At 38.1% G+C, this 18083-nt stretch overlaps 1 protein-coding gene and 1 long non-coding RNA gene across 9 annotated transcripts in view; one reads left to right on the forward strand and one right to left on the reverse strand.

The window, feature by feature from the left end:
- The window catches only part of Mast4 (microtubule associated serine/threonine kinase family member 4), a 541638-nt gene that overhangs the window by 255744 nt on the left and 267811 nt on the right, over positions 1-18083 (forward strand). For 3 of the 8 annotated variants that reach the window (XM_063258271.1, XM_063258276.1, XM_063258273.1), the window contains exon 4: positions 2641-2715. The exons of the other annotated variants lie outside the window; for them this stretch is intronic. In XM_063258271.1, coding sequence (XP_063114341.1) covers positions 2641-2715 — 75 coding nt within the window. The remainder of the gene's footprint in view (positions 1-2640; positions 2716-18083) is intronic. 8 annotated transcript variants of the gene reach the window in all.
- LOC134478109 (uncharacterized) lies at positions 10660-16172 on the reverse strand. Its single transcript, XR_010050524.1, has 3 exons — positions 16050-16172; positions 13433-13492; positions 10660-12842 (listed from the first exon to the last, which is right to left on the reverse strand). It is a non-coding gene; the product is annotated as an uncharacterized LOC134478109 (long non-coding RNA).

Below are 18083 nucleotides of genomic sequence, written 5' to 3' on the forward strand. Positions count from 1 at the left end.
TTGCCCCTGGATATATCAGGTGATCTGATGAATTGTAAGACTTGATAAGGAGAGGCAAAAACTGTTCACATGGGGTTGTCTTGAAAGTGTAGCAGCAGGCATGTCTAGCTCTTAATGAATAAGGTTCTTCTCAAAGGTTTCCATGTGATTCTAACTATGCGAATCTGTCCCCAAACTCTCAGTTTGACAAAACTCTGAAATATATTTGAGGCAGTTAATCACCATGAATTGTTTGTAGTAGAATACAACAATTTTATGTTTTATTGAAAATTAATGTTAGTTTAAAATATGAATCATGTGTATGAAAACTTGCCATGAGCTGTTCACAATTCCTTTATTTTCATTCTCTCTATGTAATTCATTAAAATGACATTAATCCCCCAGGCTGTTTCTTAGTTTCTATTAAGATATGCGATGGGAATCTCTGTATAACTCCATTGATTATTTCATAACCTGTTTGTTCATTACAAGCAGACTGTTGTAACAACAACCATTGTGCTATGATAAATGAAAGAAAAGGAGAACAGGTTCCAAATACCTCTCAAGAGTATTACGTGCTTTCTTTTTTTATGCCAGCTTTCTGCCAACCAGGAGTTTAAGATTCAGATCTCAGGTTTAATATCAACATCTGCCTCCTGCCGAGTTCATGGTACAATTAGCTAATTAAAAAAAGATAACATTTTCACCTTGGAGTCAGAAGAAGAGCAATAAACCTCAAGCCCGAATTTAGTTAATTTGAACATTGACTATAATTGTGTATTTAAGGCTGAGATTAATTTTTTCCCTTCATGAGTGGGAGCCTGGAACTATGCATTAGAACTCTTAAATCAGTTATAATCATTCCATAGGGAGGTTAATAAGGGCAGAGAGTCCTCCAGATCTGTTAATAAGGATAAGTACTTATTTACATATGATAACTTCTATTAGAGAGGGAAAAAAGCATTAAGGCCCCCTCCTGATAAACCATTGAGTTTAAAGGATAATTTTCAGACAAACTAAATAAATAGTCTATTTTTTTCCAAAAACTATTTCTGAAATAAAAAAACATTGATTCTATTGAAGTAGGAAGCCATGCTCAGTTTTTTCTTTTCGTTTTGCCAAGTAGTCAGGGTATTAATGAATGCTAGTTCTTCTATTTAAAGCGTTAGTCTATTTTTCTAGGTCAGCTGGATTTCAAGACTATGTCCATGCATTTTGTAAAAGGAAATGGAGAAACAATACATATTGGCAAGAAAGATTGGGGGTGGGGGTGAAAGAAAGAAAAAATATATATTCCTGACTTGCAGTCTGCTGCTTATGACCTTATTTTTTCAAAAAGTACTATATTGTGGACACCCAAGCACTTATTGGCAATTCAAGTGGATGTGATCCACAGATGTCTTAAAAACAATAGAGCTGTTGTTCCTAAAAGAAAGGACAAATTCTGAGTTTTATAATGTAGACACTGCATTTTTACCTAAGTGGGGGTGGCTGGGGGGCCTTCATCCTTCCCTGTTAACAGAATGCTCCAGTGCCATCCTTTACCTGAGGGTCCCTTTGCTGTCTCTGTTGTCTCTGCCTTGTAGCAGGGTGCATAAGCCCAGGGATTTTGTGGGACTATCTCTCTATTGCTTCCATCTTGCCATTTCTGGAAATGATACTCACAGAAGGGCAGCCTTTGCTTCTTAAATTCTGGTTTATTACTAGGCCACTTTGAGAGATGGAGAAATGGAGCTCTACAATTTATGGAGGTTCCTATGCCCCTGCTTCTCCCTTCAAAATATAATCCCTTAGATTGTGTGTTTGTATGTTTGGCATGGAGGAGTCATGGGGAAGAGTTAAGTCTGTCCGTGTGATCCATTTCCTCAATATGTGTAAGCATTAGCAGAGCTGATCTAAGGAGAGACCACTTGCACACAGGCTTAAATAACGAAGATGTTAAATCTATATTTGTGTCAATTAAATATATAGTTAGGGAAAAGGGTTTTTTCTGGATGTCAAAAAATAAAAAATAAAAACAAAGAATTCTACCAAGATGATGGAGGAAGAAGCCTTATATGGTAGACTTGACGTGATTTTGATAAGATTATGATTCTCATGGCATTTTGGTTTTAGCCAACAAGACTAACCCCCAGGATGCTCCATAATGCACCCTGATATTTTAGGAAGATAGACTTGTTCTTTTTTTTTTTTTTTTTTTTTTTCTTTTTCGTTTTTATCGGTACCAGGGATTGAACTCATGACTGCCTGCTTGCAAGGCAGGCGCTTATGCCGCTGAGCTAAATCCCCAGCCCCTGGGAAGATAGACTTGTTCTTTAGGGAAATAATTTTTCTATGGTCCCTTGGATCTCTGAAATATAGAGGAAATGATCAAATAACACAATGAAAATTTGATGGGAAATACTTTAATCCTGGGCTGTATGACTTTCTTATACATGTGCACATTAAAGGCTGCTTTTAAAGAAATGACCAATACATAGCATGTGCTTTTGTGGGGGAATACTTGTCAAATGTTTTCATTATTAGATTTTTAGCTAAAACATATACGGTGCCGTTAAACACTGTCCCTCTCCCTTTTCTGACCATTTCGTCACCATCCCATACTGTCCCACCATGTGCTTCCCACCTCTTGTTCATCCCCCATCTTCCATTCACTGTCAGGAAGGGCAGCCTCCGAAGAGCCATTTCAACTCAGCCCGACATCGCCAGAGACTAGTGGACCCAGCCGCTTCAAAAGTGAGTGTATTTTGTTGCCGTGGGTGGTGGGTATGCATGGCATTGTGATTCCTCTCAAGTACATGGGTTGTGGGGTTTTGTTCATGCAAATGTATTAGGAGGCTTCAGAATGTGGATGCAGGGAAGGGGCAAGTCTTCTCGATTAATTTAAGGATGTACACACCAATGATGTTCTTGTAAACATCTAACCAGCCTTGAAATAAATCAAAACCTTGATTTGTAGCATTTGCTGGATTCCATGGTTTATGAATTCTCACCATGGCCAATTTCAACTATCTGTATGACGTCATTGAATTTAGAGATCTGAAGAGTGCCCTTAAGAAAATTAAGTTATGTTATATTACATATAGACCCTCTACCATTAGGCATAATTGGTGTAAAGCTCTACTATTATGTAGCAGAAGAATTAGATAGTGAAAGTTTTGAGTATCTGTTATCCTTGTCTTTAATATCTGTACACTTTTAAATTTCAATATTTTAAATTGATTTACAGTGATTATTTTTTTGCCATTGGTTTGTAAAATTCCTGAAAGTTTACCGACTCGATGGGGTAAGGCTCTTGTGCACTGGTTTATTACATGTGTGTTGAGAATATGTCAAAGTCCATTTGGTCATGCTGAACTCATTAACAGAGAGTAGTAGCCATAGGAAAGTTATCTACGTATTTGGGCAAGGATCTGCTAAACCCAAACAGCTCAAGTAGTGTCAGACTAATTTTGCTTCATTTGGGGGTTTTGTTAAACACACATTAGTCAGCAGAAGCAACAAGCTTCAGAACAAATTCATGAATTCATGAGCCTTGTGCTAAACTCAGTGAAGTTCCAGTTCTCCGATGTTTTTAAGCACGCCAGCCAAAGTTTTATTTCTACTTCAGGTCAGTGTGATAACTTTGCAGAGGCAGGGCAGTGAGCATCGAGCAATAGAAATCCTCTGGCAGACTCATTAGACATAAAGCAACTGTACCTCAGGTGCCAGGCCTAGGGAACAAGATAGAGAGCCCCCTGGATTCCATGTCCTGTTCATGGAAGAATGTCCCTAAAATGATTTTGTCCATTCTCTTATCTTAAATATCACTAGTTTCAAAGATGGAAACCTGTTTTTAACATGTGCCATGGGACTAACAAGCTACCAGTTGACTTCATCATCATACAAGTGGAATATGTCAATGAACAAAAATCTCTGATGTTGACTAAGATGCAGATACGTCTAATGTAATGCTAGTCACCATCTTGGATGATTTTGGGGGGTGAGTAATTCCTGGTTAGAGTTTGTGACTGTGAAATAAAATACAGTTTTAGGCCATCAATAATTCTACATGACCTATGTTCAAATATTTAAAAATAAACTACAAATGTCATAGCCCTTTGTCGTATTATCAAGTGCCTCAGGTGTCTGTTCCCCTCAAGTCTGAGACACCTTGAGAGCCTTGGGATGAAGTCATGTAAGATATGTTGCTGTGTAAAGGAAGAAAATAAACTGGATTTGAGTAAGTCTGGTGGTTTTCTCCTGTAAGAAGTGATTTTTGGTAAAGTAAAACATAGGTCAGAGGGCTTTCTTGGACCCACCTATGAATTTTAACTAATGAAGCCCCAAACTAATGTATGAATTACACACATCTGCTGTTAGGCACTATGCACCCCTTGGTCCAGTGTGTTTTAAGATGCAACTCAGCATGTGCTTTTGTTTGTTTCCTCCTTGCTTTTGTCCTCTGTTGATTTTATTCTATCTTGGCATTTCAAAAATACTGTACCTCCACATGCAATGTATTATATAAATTAAAGACTATAAATTAGCTAATTTTCTTCTCTTGGTGGTGAGAGAATTTTTTGGCTGTTCCATTTTGTTTTGAGCAACAATCATGTCTGCTTTCTCTGCACAAATTTACAAAGGAGCTCGTTAATCTGCTGAGGGGAAGACATCTGGTGCTTGCGTGAATTGGTACAGCTATGTTACCAAATAGTCTTAAAAGGTCAGATCCTTTCCTTTCCAAAGTACTACAGAAGTAGAAATTTGAGGAGCAGCTGAAAACCTTTTCTAATATTAAGGGTAATGGAAGAAGCCACCCTTTGCTGTGCAGATGCATCACTTGGACAATAAATGGCAAATGGAAATGTGCATCTGTGAAGCCAGTGACCTTTCATTAGAAGCACAGTTGGCATGGAATCTGCACTATATCATTTTCAACTCAATAACCTGAGTTGTAGTAAAGAATTCCTACAAATGAAAGGTTTCCATGTTCTGGGAGTCAGTAATAATTTGTAGTAAGTGAGCTGCCACATCTTTTGAGAACCTCGACTTTATTGTGAGTGCATTGTACACTCGGGGAGAAAGTGTGTGTGGTCAGGTAGAAACATTCAGCTTATGTGTAACAGGCTGTGGTGCAGTCTATTGAATTGGGTATGCATGAGCTTGCCCTGCACCACTCTGTAGCTGTGTGCGCGTAGTCAGCACTGATCCTTCCTTGTTCTAGCTTTTGTCATCGACAAAATACACTCATATAAAAAATGATACATACTCATATAAAAATGTTCTCTTAAGCAAATTTTGGAATCCTTTTACTTTTCCAAGGCTATTTATTTAAAACTAGACACATTACCATTTAATCTAAGACTTCTGAGTGGCATTTCTCAATCCTAAAATCCCTCTACAAATGGCATCATTCTTCATTACCTGCAAAGCCTTGTTTGGTAGTCTTCTACCAGTGTCTTCAGTGCAAGTTAATTTTTAAAAGGGAAACTATAAAGCAATGGAGGGAAATATAGACCAGATATAAGGGGTTCATTTTCTTCTTAAAGAGTTGGCTATTTTTTAGTCGCAATTTTCACTTTGTCTTAAAAAAAACCTTTTCTTAAGTAAACCTGCCTTTCAGTATTGGCAAACAGGCCTTAAAATATTTTATTTGAATAAGAGGGAAAGGTGAGGGGGGCATCAAAGACAACTAATGTGCCTCTGATTGGCTAAGCTTGTCCCCTGGGAATGTCTAAAGTATCTTTCACTTTGAGAATATGCTCACCTGTCTGTCCCCTGTAGGAATGCTGTTAACACAGCAAATGAACAAAGAATGAAGCAAAACGGGCAGTAGAAATAATAGTTCAAAGACCACAGAGCTGTTATTTGTGGAGCTGCTAAAGGCCTCTGTTAAATAAAAATCAATTTAATATGAGCGCATCAGGGACATGATCTGGACATCAGGACAAAACACAAGAGTGCACAGAGGATTAGTTTTCAAATCTCCTGGCGTTTCTGCACAAAAGGATGATGAAGATTTATTCTCCGTGAGCTGTCATTTTATACCGGAAGCTTTGCTGATCCAGAATAAATAGGTTCATAAAAATTGTATTGAAATTTTGAGCATGTGAGAGCAAATAGTGGTAGGCATAGCATCTAATAAATTTTGAAACCAGGAAGTGTTGTAACAGTTTATCCTTCTTTGAAAAAAAAAAAACCCAATACATAGATAATTCAACTATCAAAATGTGCATGTTGTAAGATGCAGTGTTTCAATCTGCTGTAGGACTTCAAAAATCTTTTATTCTTATTTCTGAGCAATTTCCCTTTCTCTAATGAGAATGAGGTGTATAAAACTTGGGCTTCCCTGGTGGGAAAACCAGCACAAAGCTATCTCGGAGCAGATGGTCTTCTGTTCTCACTACTATAAACCTTTTAGGATTGATTTTTTTTTTTTTTTCATTTTTATCTATCTGAAGAGTAAATGTCTTTGAGACCTTAGAAACTTACTGTGCAGAGGGAACAAGAAGCTCCCTGGACAGAGTTTATAGTTGCATAGATGGTATAAAATAAAGGCAATGGAAAACTTATGAAATCATGTTTCTGGCATATTGAAAGAAAATAGATTGATTTTTTTAAAAAGCACTGAAGGAGTAAGCTTTACATTATCTACATTTTTGAGCTTGATTATGCATGGAGTTTCTGGATGGTAATTAACACCTTTTTAGTCCCAGGAATTTCAAGAATGATTTCTTCTTTTTTGGAGGATGCAATACTTGTTACTATATTTAAGGATGTAGAAAGATGGAGAAGGATTGAAAAACTGGTTGCCACAATTATTCTGGAAGTATTTTAGTCACATAAAATGTTGTACTATGTAAACTTACATATATATATATATATATATATATATATATCTTCAGGTATTATAATTTCTAAGAGAAATCCTCAAGGTAGGTTATATTTTTGTTTTGAGATCAACCATGTATAAATTATCATTGGCTGCAACTAAAATGAGCATGAATTTCATTTCGGCAATTTATTAGTTATGCCCTTTAGCCAATTTCTTAGGGTCTTTGATAAAATCTTATTTTCCTTATCTGAAAAATGGAGTCCAAAATATCAATCAAAGTAGGCTGAAAATTCAATGAGATAGCACATGGCAAATTTTTGCTACATTGTCAGTTACTTAAAGAGTACCAAATTAGGGGCAGGGGGTTTATCTTAGTAGCAAAAAGTGCTTGCCTGGAAAGCATGAGGTTATGAGTTCGATCTCAAAATATCAAATTGTAAAACAGACAAAACATTTAAATTATGGTTACTATCATAGTTATTAGGTAGCTATTTATTTGATTTAGCTGAGACTTGCTCCCTGTTTTGTAAAATAAGGAGTTAGGACCAGAAGGTATATTAGGTTTAATGTCTGGTTAAAAGTCTATAGGGAAGAAGAGAAAGGGCAGGGGATTAAAAAAGAGGAGAAGCAAGATGCATTATGCACATAATTGTTGTACAACAACAATTGTAATCATTATGAATTGCAAATATACACTAATAAAAGAGTATGGAAAAAGTCTATAGTTGTACTTATGTTTGAATGCCTGCTCTATACTCACTAGTATGTTAAACATAAAGAATATAAGTTGCAGGATTTTATTCCTTACTATCAACAATGTGATTTAGTTGGCAAAAAAGGCACAGACAGTAATAAATTGAATGGTAAATAGTATCAATATGGTGCTATTTTGAGTAGAAGACAATCTATGAGTAGCAGTCAGAAGAGGATTCCTGGTAGTGATGGTTTTTCATCTGGGCCTCGAAGGAAAATTAAGACTTTTAAACAACATGATGGTGGGCATGAGTATTACACAATGGATGCAGTTATTGGCCAGGTATTGCCATGTAGTAATTATTAGCCAGGCCAGAATGGAGCAGGTGTGAAACAGGTCAAGGTGGAAGATAGACTCTTGTCCTGGTCCTTCAAAGTGGGTTACACACCAGCTCTGAGATCACACAGAGCTAAGTAGTATTTTCAGATTATATGTATTACCTATGAAGTCAAAAGAAGGTCTCTCTTTTCCATTGGTGTAATGGAGAAATAGTATACTGTCTTCATTAGGAGTGTTGTTATAAGTCGATGGTCTGATGTTGCCATTTCACAGAATGATTAGATGATTTGAAGTAGTAAAAAGTCCACATAGTTTGCCTTTGACCCAGATAGTCTAGTTCTAAAGAAGAGGTCTGTGTGTTAGTCAGCTTTCTGTCACTGTGACGAAATACCAGAGTGTAATCAACTTGAAGAAAGGAGGATTTATTGTGGCTCCTGGTTATAAAAGTTTCTGTCCATAGTTACTTGGCTGCATTTTTTCTGTGCCTGTGGTAAGGTAAGAGGGTCTTGGTGGAGAAGGTGTGATGGAGCAAAGTTTATGGGGGTAGGAAGCAGAGATGGTAGTCAGAGTCCAAAGATAATGCTTCAAAGGAAGGCATGCCTCCAGTGACCTAATCTCTCAGGCCTCACCACCTTCCAGTAACATCACCAGCTCAGGAACAAGCCTTCAACACATGAGCCTCTGGGGGATATTCTAGCTCCAAATTGCTGTATGACACTGTATCCCTGAGCCCTGGTCCATCTCACAATGCAAAATGCATTCAGTCTGTCACCAAGAGTCTGTAATCTTAAAAGAGTTCCAGTATTGCTCAAAAGTTCAAGTTCTGAAGTCTTCTCTCAGACTCAGCACAAGCTTAGCTGTGAGCCACTGTGAAAATCAAAACAAATTACATAGTTGCCATATACCACAGTTCAGGGTGAACATTCTCATTCTAAAAGGGAGGAGTAGGAAAATACCAAGGAAGGAAGGATTAACTAAAGCAAGACAGAAAGCCAGTAGGATAAATGTTAAATCCTATATAGTAAACATTAAATCCATTCTGGGATTTGGGGCACGTGGGTACTATGAGAGAAACTCCGAATAACTAGAGCAGCCCCTCCCTGTGACCTTCCTGGCCATTGGCCAGATGGCCACTCTTTTTTTTTTTTTTTTTTTTTTTGTCTTTTTCGTTTTTATCGGTACCAGGGATTGAACTCATGACCGCCTACTTACAAAGCAGGTGCTTATGCCGCTGAGCTAAATCCCCAGCCCCAGATGGCCACTCTTGAGCTGGCCCTTCTACTTGTCTATAGCTCTCTTCAGCAGTATTACATGTTTCTGGCATGCTAAGTTCCTGGAGTCTCCATTGCAACTAGAGCTTCTGTGTCACACATCACTTCCCTGGGGCCACTTGCACAGACTTTAATGCATGATCACCTTGTCCTGATCACCAAGACCTTCATTTGATATTTGAATGGAAGCATTCATGATCCCAAAATACTTACATTTTGAATGCCAGAAAAATCTGCATTATGTGGATGAGGCCAACGTCAGCTTCTAGCTCTAGCAGTAGCCTGTCTGCAGAGGCCTCTGAGTTCCTGGACAGCTAAGCATGGTGACATAAATCCTAGGGAGTTGATTTTGTATGCACTCTTGTGTGAGGAGGTATTCCAAAAGCTTTCTTCTCAAAGAGGTTTACAGTTTTACAGTTCTGAGTCTTTGAGGTGGGATTGCTGATTCCTGAGATGCCCTCATGGCATGTTTTCTGTTGTCCAGGTGCAAAGTGCTTCATTTCTCCTTACTGGCACTAATCTCTTCAGTAACCATACCCTCTTGGGCTGAAACTTTACATATGCTTCTTTTCTGGCCTAATTGCAAGTTTTTCATATCTTTCCACTCTGTTTTTTGCTTCTGATTCTCACTATAAACCTGGCTAAAAGCAGCCAGCAATATTCATGGCACTGCCTAAATGTTGTGTTGGCCCCAAATTTCCTGTCAGAATAATTAGTCCATCACCTTTAAACTCAGCCTCGCACCAACCTTCAGGGTACAGTGTAGATAAAATGCCGACAGAGTTCCTTACCAAAATGACACGTCTGACCTCTAGCCCATTTACCAACAGTCTACTTTCACATCTAAAATTTAATTGGTATGGTCTTTCCTGTCTGTGTGTCTGTCAGCATTTTAGTCTTCTAATCTCCCAACAGAATCACCTTTTAAGCTTCAGTTAAAGAGTTATAAGATTTTTCTAGCCTGAATCTCCAAACTTTGCCAAATTCCTTCTGTAAAGCAGTTTCAAGGCCTGTTGACCCACATAGTGGACAGCCGTGACCCCACTTCTTAGTACTAATTTTTGGTGCTAGTAATATGTTTATTTCTATGAAAGATACCCAAGAGAAATTAGCTTCGAGAAAGGAAGGTTTATTTTGGCTCACAGTTTCAGTTCATGGTCACTTGGTTCCATTTCTTCTAGGTTTACGGTAAGGCAGAGCATTATGTTGGAGAGGCTAATGAGCAAAACTGCTCGTTTCGTGGTGACCAGAAAGCAGAGAGAGGACTGGGGGTTAGGGGCCATGTATATCCTCCAAGGAAATGACCCCTATCGACCTGCTTTCTCTGACCAGGCTGCACTTCCCAAAGTTTCCACCACCTCTCACTAAAGTCATCAATGGACAACTAAGCCTTGAGAACATGATCTTTGAGGAACATTTCAGATCCCAACTATAGCACTTTGTATGAGGATATGCATACAAAGCTGACTTTTGCAGCTTTGTTTTACCAAAAATTTAGGAGTATTGTGATTGTAGACTCCTGAAAGTTGAGAAAATTGGACGCAATGGAATAACAGCAATTAGAAGCAACAGTATTATGGTTTATTTCCCAAACATCTAGACACATGTAGTCATAGGGCTAGGATTAAGGGTGTGAGAGCTATACCCACCCTAAGGTGGACAGCCTGCATACAGTCTAAGGAACAGAAAGAGTCATCTTGTGCCCTTGTTGCTTTTGTTATCTTGTGAGCAACATGAACCATTCTTCTCTGTGACGGCCCTCTGCCAAACCACCCTGCTTTGGAGCAAACTGATTATGGACTGCAACCTCAACAAAGTGTAATCCAGATAAACTTTCCCTCCTTTAATTTTGGGTGTCAGATATTTTGTCTCAGCAGTGAAAAAAGTAACTAAGACAAGCCTGAAGGGCAGGGATGCACAACAATGCAGATACTGCCTACAATGAATTCATCTGTGAAGTGTGTTTAAAAGGCAGTTCTGTAGTATATTACTTTTAATATCAGTTTAAAACACAGATGTACCATTTCACTGTTTCACTGGAGTGCATAAAAGGAATCAAATATGCATGAGACACATTAGAAAATTTACTTGAGGACAGGAGATGAGGCATGAGATGGAATAGTACGCACATATGACAAGAACTGATGGGTCAGTGTTTATCCATTCTCTCCTCTAAGCCTCGATCTCCCCAAAAGAAAATAAGTCTGCACATGACAGAAGGGAAGTCTGTATGCTGCAGTCATTGAAGGGGTCTCCCATGAAAAAAAGTCCTGCTCCTAGGATAGCCTACACTAAAGCAGTGCTGCCCTGTGCCCAGTGTGGCTTCAAGGGCTTTACTCACACGAGCCCCTTTCATTCTGATGTTGGCTTTACAGTGCTTGATAGGCACTGCCATCTTGCAGGTGAGGAAACAGAGATACAGTGAAACTGAATAATCTACAGATGAATGCACAGCTGGTAAATGAGCGCCAGGACCCAAACCCAGGCTGTCTGCCTCTTTAACAGTCGTAGCCATCTTGGGGCTGGGGATTTAGCTCAGTGGCATAAGCACCTGCCTTGCAAGCAGGTGGTCATGAGTTCGATCGCCGGCACCAATAAAAATGAAAAAGACAAAAAAAAAAAAAAAAAAAAAAAGAGTCATAGCCATCTCATCTTGCCACCTCCTGATGGAACCAGCTAATGTGAGGAGGAGAGCTGCTGATGCTTTACACAGATGGCACCACTGGTACACACCTGGCAGTTACAACTGTTTCCTTTCTGTGCAGGCTGACAGGTTCTTTTCTCATAGTGTGTTGTGTGCGTAAAACTCTGTGTTGGAAGATGACATAGTTTCATGAGGACACAGCTAAATGACTTTCCACAAACTGCACAATCCCATGTCTCAGCATCCAATTCAAGAAACAAAACATGATAGCCTCTGCCCCGAGATCCAAGGAAATCCAAAAATTTCTTTTGTTTTTACTGGACACTAAATTATGGTGCTGGCAAACAGTATCATGAGAAGCCTAAGTATTTAAAAGTGAAAATAACAGAAGTGTAAAACATAGTGGAATTGCTGCAGGTATCAGGCATGAGGAAAAACTTTTATCTTTTTATTGATTTTTTCTTTTACCTCTGTTAGTTGCTTCTTTTATGATTGGCCGAGAGGCACAGACAGCTTGTGGAGGAAAGTAGCAAAGGCTCTCAATGAATTTAAAGGCCACCTCCTGTTATCGAAAGATAAAACAGTTTGAGCTGCAAGCATTAGGTATAAACCTACAAATAAATAGCCGCCCATGATTTGGATCATAGGAAAAGTATTTGAATGGGCACATAAATGCTATTTTCATCTCTCCTGTAGTCACTCTTTTAACTGGATGGAATAGTTGTCTTCAATGTTCAATTTCAGTTCCTATGAGCCACATGTTCCAGTTTATAAAACAAAGCTATGACAGTGTACATCACCCCAAAGGAGAATATTTTTCCATATCTCAAGTGATCGATTTGTTTCCTTCATGTCCAGAAAGAGTGTCATGTTGCATTCTGAATTCTATACTCATAGTATCTTCTACATGCCTAGCAAGCCTGCACATCATCCATGGGCTTTGGCAAGACAGAGCAGTGAAGTTCCACGACTCCTTCCTAGACATGTCCCACGTGGGCGGCGGTTTGTAGGGACCAAACAAAAGACCTGAGTCTTCTTTTTACCTCAAGCAATAGTCATGTTCTTTTTACAAGTGCTGGACAAATCCTTGGCCTATAACTGAAAAATATGCAAAGGGCACAAATAGAAAAACAAATACAAATAAATGGCTTTTGTGCACAGGAAATGATTCTCTTTTTCTCTCTCTCTTTTTTTTTTTTTTTTTTTGTCTTTTTCGTTTTTATCGGTACCAGTGATTGAACTCACGACTGCCTGCTTGCAAGGCAGGTGCTTATGCCACTGAGCTAAATCCCCAGCCCCAGGAAATGATTCTCAATCCTAAGAGAAGTGCTTTCTTAAGTGAAGTGCAAATTAAAAACTGCTGAGTTTTTTTTTTTTTTTTTTTTTTTACAGATTGACAAGACTCAAAGAGTTCAGTACTATTTTCTGGTCATACAGCTTTTTAACTATATTTCTGGTAGAAAAGTATATTAGTACAACTTCTACAGAGGAAAATTGGCAGTGTTAGAAAAAAGTACATATACATTGCCTTTGGAAACCAACAATTTCCTTTTGGGGGAGCATAAGAATTAGATATACCAACATATATGAGGGATTAGTTAACCCATAAATTTTCATAGTAAAAGGATCAGAAATAATTCAGACATCTTTTAGTAATTAACTGGCTGAACAGATCATATTTTACTCACTCTGTGGAATACCATGCAGCTGTATCAAAGAATGAGGTCGCTCTTTAATATGAAAGATTCCTGTGAACAAAGGAAAAGTCAGGTGTCTACATAGTGGGCTCAATGTGGTTCTCTTTCTGTAACAGGAGAAAGAGTAAGAGTGTATAGTCATATTTATTTATGTAACAAAGTACTGTGTATGGCTCATAAATTCCAGACATATTTGTATGGAACCAAGAACGTTAGTTCGCTCTAGAAATATGGGAACTGGATTGGTAGGAGAAACAGAGAGAAGAAACTTTGAGAAGAAATAGTGCTTCCTTATACTGTCTGGTGATGTAAATGCGTTACTCGTTTAAAATTTTTTTAAAGTAAATTTTGTATGTACAGTGAAGTTCTCCAGTGTAATGTTATGATATATATAATATATAATATGCACATATGCAGTTTATTGTAACAAAACAAGTGAACATATCTGTCATCTTACATTAAAAAAATTTTTAAACATTTAAGAACTCCTGGACTCTGGCTTTCCTCTTATTTTCGGTTATTTCCTAAGCCTCCATGGTCACTTGGCTACTTTTGACTTGTACTGTATCATCCTGAATTCCTAGGTCCCCTTAACAATGAATGGTGTAAGCACACTGGACATCAAGTTTCTTGAAACAAAAGGCAGGGATATTCCAGGCAAGAAGGAGGAAGAGGCTCGCACTGTTGAGTTGAGCTCACACTGGTTTTTTTTTTTTTTTTTTTCCCAACCTAACAGCTTCCTACTTAGATCCACATAAGTAATTCTAAGGAAAATAGAATGGACTCCTTTCTCATGATGCTACATATAAGGTAGAATATAAACACAGTATTAAAGCACATGCAAGTCACAGTAAAAACTACCTTTGAAATTGAGTTTCACTAATACATATGGGACATTTTTTTGTGGCCAGGCTCTGTAAGTGCTAGGATTTTGATACTTAGATGCAAAGCTGAGGATAGCCAAGATGAGGGGAAGAATCACTTCCTAATCTTTTTTTAATACTTTTTTATATGAAGTGTAACATATACAAAAATACAGATATTTTATTTGATATTATTTATTATGACTTATATCTAGGTATACGCTCTTCCCCAAAGCCTCATGTGGTTATAGGTAGGGCTTTTCCAGGTGTCTGGATTTAGGTTGTGTGATGATGGGATTTAAGGCGCCCTACACTGGGTGTGAGCACTACCTACCCCAAGGGCAAGTAGGCTGGATAGAATATAAGGGACAGAAGGCAGGTGGCCAGTGTTGCTTGCCACTGGTCACTTGCTGTTCTTTGTTACTTCTCTGTTTTGCTGCCTTCTGCTGCCATGAAATATTTCTCCTCTGTGATGTGCCCATGCCACGCCAACTTGCCTTGGAGTCAGCCGACTGCAAACTTAAACTTCTTCAAACTGTGAGCTACAATGAACCTTTCCTCCTTTAATTTTGGGTGTCAGATATTTTGTCTCAGCAGGGGGAAAAGGCATAGATCTTTTTTCCCTCTAGGAGTAACATATATCCAGAAAAATACAATAGCAGTGAGTGTGTACAAACTGACTATACCCTTGTAGCCAGCACCCAGATAAAAACCAGCACTACCAGCATCCTAAAAGATTCTCTTGTGCTACTCTTGCAGCAATTTTCAGAATGCTTTGCATTTCTATTGCTTTTGTTGTCACAGTCTTAAGTCTTTTATGATGTTTCTGGCAGATAATGGATGCTATAATACAATGAAATAGGAGGAATAAATTCTAGTGTTCTATTACACAGTAGGGTGACCATAGTTTACAAGAATGTATTATGTATTTCCTTAAAGAACTCAAGGAAAAGAGCGAGTTCAAGGGCTCCCAATAAAAAAAACTTGAGAATATTTATGGAGCTAGAAATGCTAATTACCTCAGTTTGATAATGATGTACAGTGGTATTTTGGTTCTAAGAAACTCTTGTTTGTGAACAATTTGGTTCACAAACAAAAGCATTTGGCAAAATGTTGTTTCTGTTTGCACACTGTACATCAGTTCACAAACAGAACCATGGCCATCTTTCCTGCACAAACACAAATGTAGCCATCTTTTCCAAAATCATTGAACAAAGTAAGTTTGTGACCTGAGGTACCAAGTATGGGCTTGTGTGCATGTTTCAGCTTATCCCATTGTGCTTCATACATAGATATAATAATTAAACATCAAGAAATAACCCCATCCCAATTTATTTATTTCTCAATAAAATAATAGCATTATGCTTTTTCTTGTAAAGATTGGTCTTCAACATATAGGTGTAATGAAGAAATATAAAATGATTACAATCAGGCTGGTCCGATGGCAGTGGGTTATCAGAACTTACTAACATTAGTGTCACTAAAGTTGGTATACCACCCCCCCTCCACTGCTAAATTTGACTGGCTTTGAAAAAAAAAATGATTACAATCACTGTAGCTTTTATGTTTTCAATTTTGGGGGTTTCTATTTTAAATCCACATGAAATATGATCAGAACCACTAGAGAAGAAAAAGTCCTTAGTTTAGCTTGTTTCTTTATCTTAATATTGTCTGTTTCTATGTCTATCTCTGCGTCTCCCACCTCCACACATGCACACCTGCTTTATTTTTAAAGCTTGACATACCCAGTATTTCCAGGTGGTCTCCTGTCCAAGGGCTAACCAGGCTCTGCACTGCTTAGATTTGGAGATCAGATGGTAATGGGCATGTTCAGGCTGTTATGGCTTTAAGCTGACTTTTTGTTCACCTGGCAAAGATCAAATGTATATAAGTAAATTGTTATAGCCCAACCTCACCTGTCCTTAGGGAACCACACCCCCCATTTAAAAAACCTGACCAATTACATATATTGACTTTTCCCAGTGCTAGTATAGTTGTGCTTGCCAAAGTCTTGCGTAACCGTAAATTTGCAAAGATAGGATTAGCAATTTATTTAGAGAAAGCATGTATAAAATATTTTAAATTTAAAGGTGAAAAGATGACGGAGTAGTGTATCATTTGCCAAATTTGGCTTATAGGTTTCTGAATTGTGGAAATCACCCCATTGCCTTCAAAGACATCTGAATCCTATGTGCCCTGGTGTTCATCTATCCTTTGAGTGAAAAGTAAATCAAAATATGACCTGCAGCTTTAAACTGATAATTTAGTCATTTAAGCCACAGAGTGTGGTCAAGTCTTGTCTTGCTTCTGTGGATTCTGGTAGGGCTCTGTTTCCTAATAGTGCTTGCAAGGATCTGCCTGTACTGCTGAGGCACACTGTTTGATGCTCTTCTTGTAACTGGTTTCAGTGTGTTGACAACTGCATTGCCCTGTTTAACTTTTTTTTCACGTGTGTGGGTGTGTGGGTGTGTGTATGTGTGTTGGTAGATGCTCTCTCTCTTCCCATTACCTTACATACATTTACATGTTTCCTGCCTGAAAAGGAGATTGATTATAACATGCATACATATGGATTTCCTTGCATATATTCTGTTATGGATTTTCAGAACTTGTGGAGTATGGAGACGGATGAATTTCATCAGTTTTTGGAAAATTTCTTAGCCAGCATCTATTTCAGTGTGTCTCGTATCCTGTCTTCTGTCCTTTTTTGCTAGGATTCCCTATAAACCTGAGGTAGCAGTTTAATATCGTCCCACAGATCTTAGGCGCTTGTTTTTGTCTCGGTTTTGCTTTTTATTTTTTTCTCTTGGTGACTTATTTTAGATAATTTCTATTGTTTTGACTCAAACTTAGCTGACCCTCTCTCATTGCTTTGTTTTGCCAGTGAATGAGAACATTCCATTCTGATAAATTTTTCAGTCTAAGATTTTCCTTTTTTGCTTGATTTATACTTCTGTAGCTCTGTCAGAATTTCCATGTCTTCAATCATATTGCAATACATTTGCCATTGTACACTTCTATGCAGTTATTTTTTTATTCTTCATCTGATAGTACCAAGATCTTGACTATGTTTGTATCTACTTATGTTGTCTGTTTCTTTTACTGAACATGAGTTGGAAAAATACCAAGCCAGAGCTCCAGCAGAGAGCAGAATGATTTAGTACCTCTACCCAAATGTTAATACAGGAGAGACACACCTTTTTCTTGAGCTACATATTATTTTACCCAATGTGCTGTCTTCATTGATTCAAATGTATGGTGCTACTGGAAAGTTTTAGAATCAAGAAGCAAAATCCCAACATGCAAGGGTTTCTCTTCTACTTACAATGGATACTTATCACACAGTACCATTTCTCTCGCCTTAAAAATCAAAAGAAAAACTCATAAAAAGTGCCACGGAAATAAGCTTGTAATCCCAGCACTTGGAAGGAGGTGGAGGATCTCAATAAGTTTAAGACCAGCCTGGGCTACCCTAGTGAAACCATGTCTCAGAAAACAAAACAAAATGATAAGAGTATAAGTACACCTAAGAAAATAAATTATGAAACTGCTAAGCTTGTCAAAGGAAAGAGGAGACCCATGGCTGCTCTCAACCCTGGGGGAGCAGCAAGAGAAGAAGGAATCTCTCCCATAGACAAGGCAAGGAGGAATGAGCTGCCCTTACGGAGTATGTTTCATTTCTAGCTTTTCTTCTTTGTTTTATGCTACATTTCTAGCTTTTCTTCTTTGTTTTATGCGGTAAGCAACTGTTTCTTCTGAATGTTTCCATCCCAAATGGA

Source organism: Cavia porcellus, unplaced genomic scaffold (assembly GCF_034190915.1).
Source record: "Cavia porcellus strain 051 isolate PalLab524CR breed Dunkin Hartley unplaced genomic scaffold, mCavPor4.1 scaffold_11, whole genome shotgun sequence".
Lineage (NCBI taxonomy): Eukaryota > Metazoa > Chordata > Mammalia > Rodentia > Caviidae > Cavia > Cavia porcellus.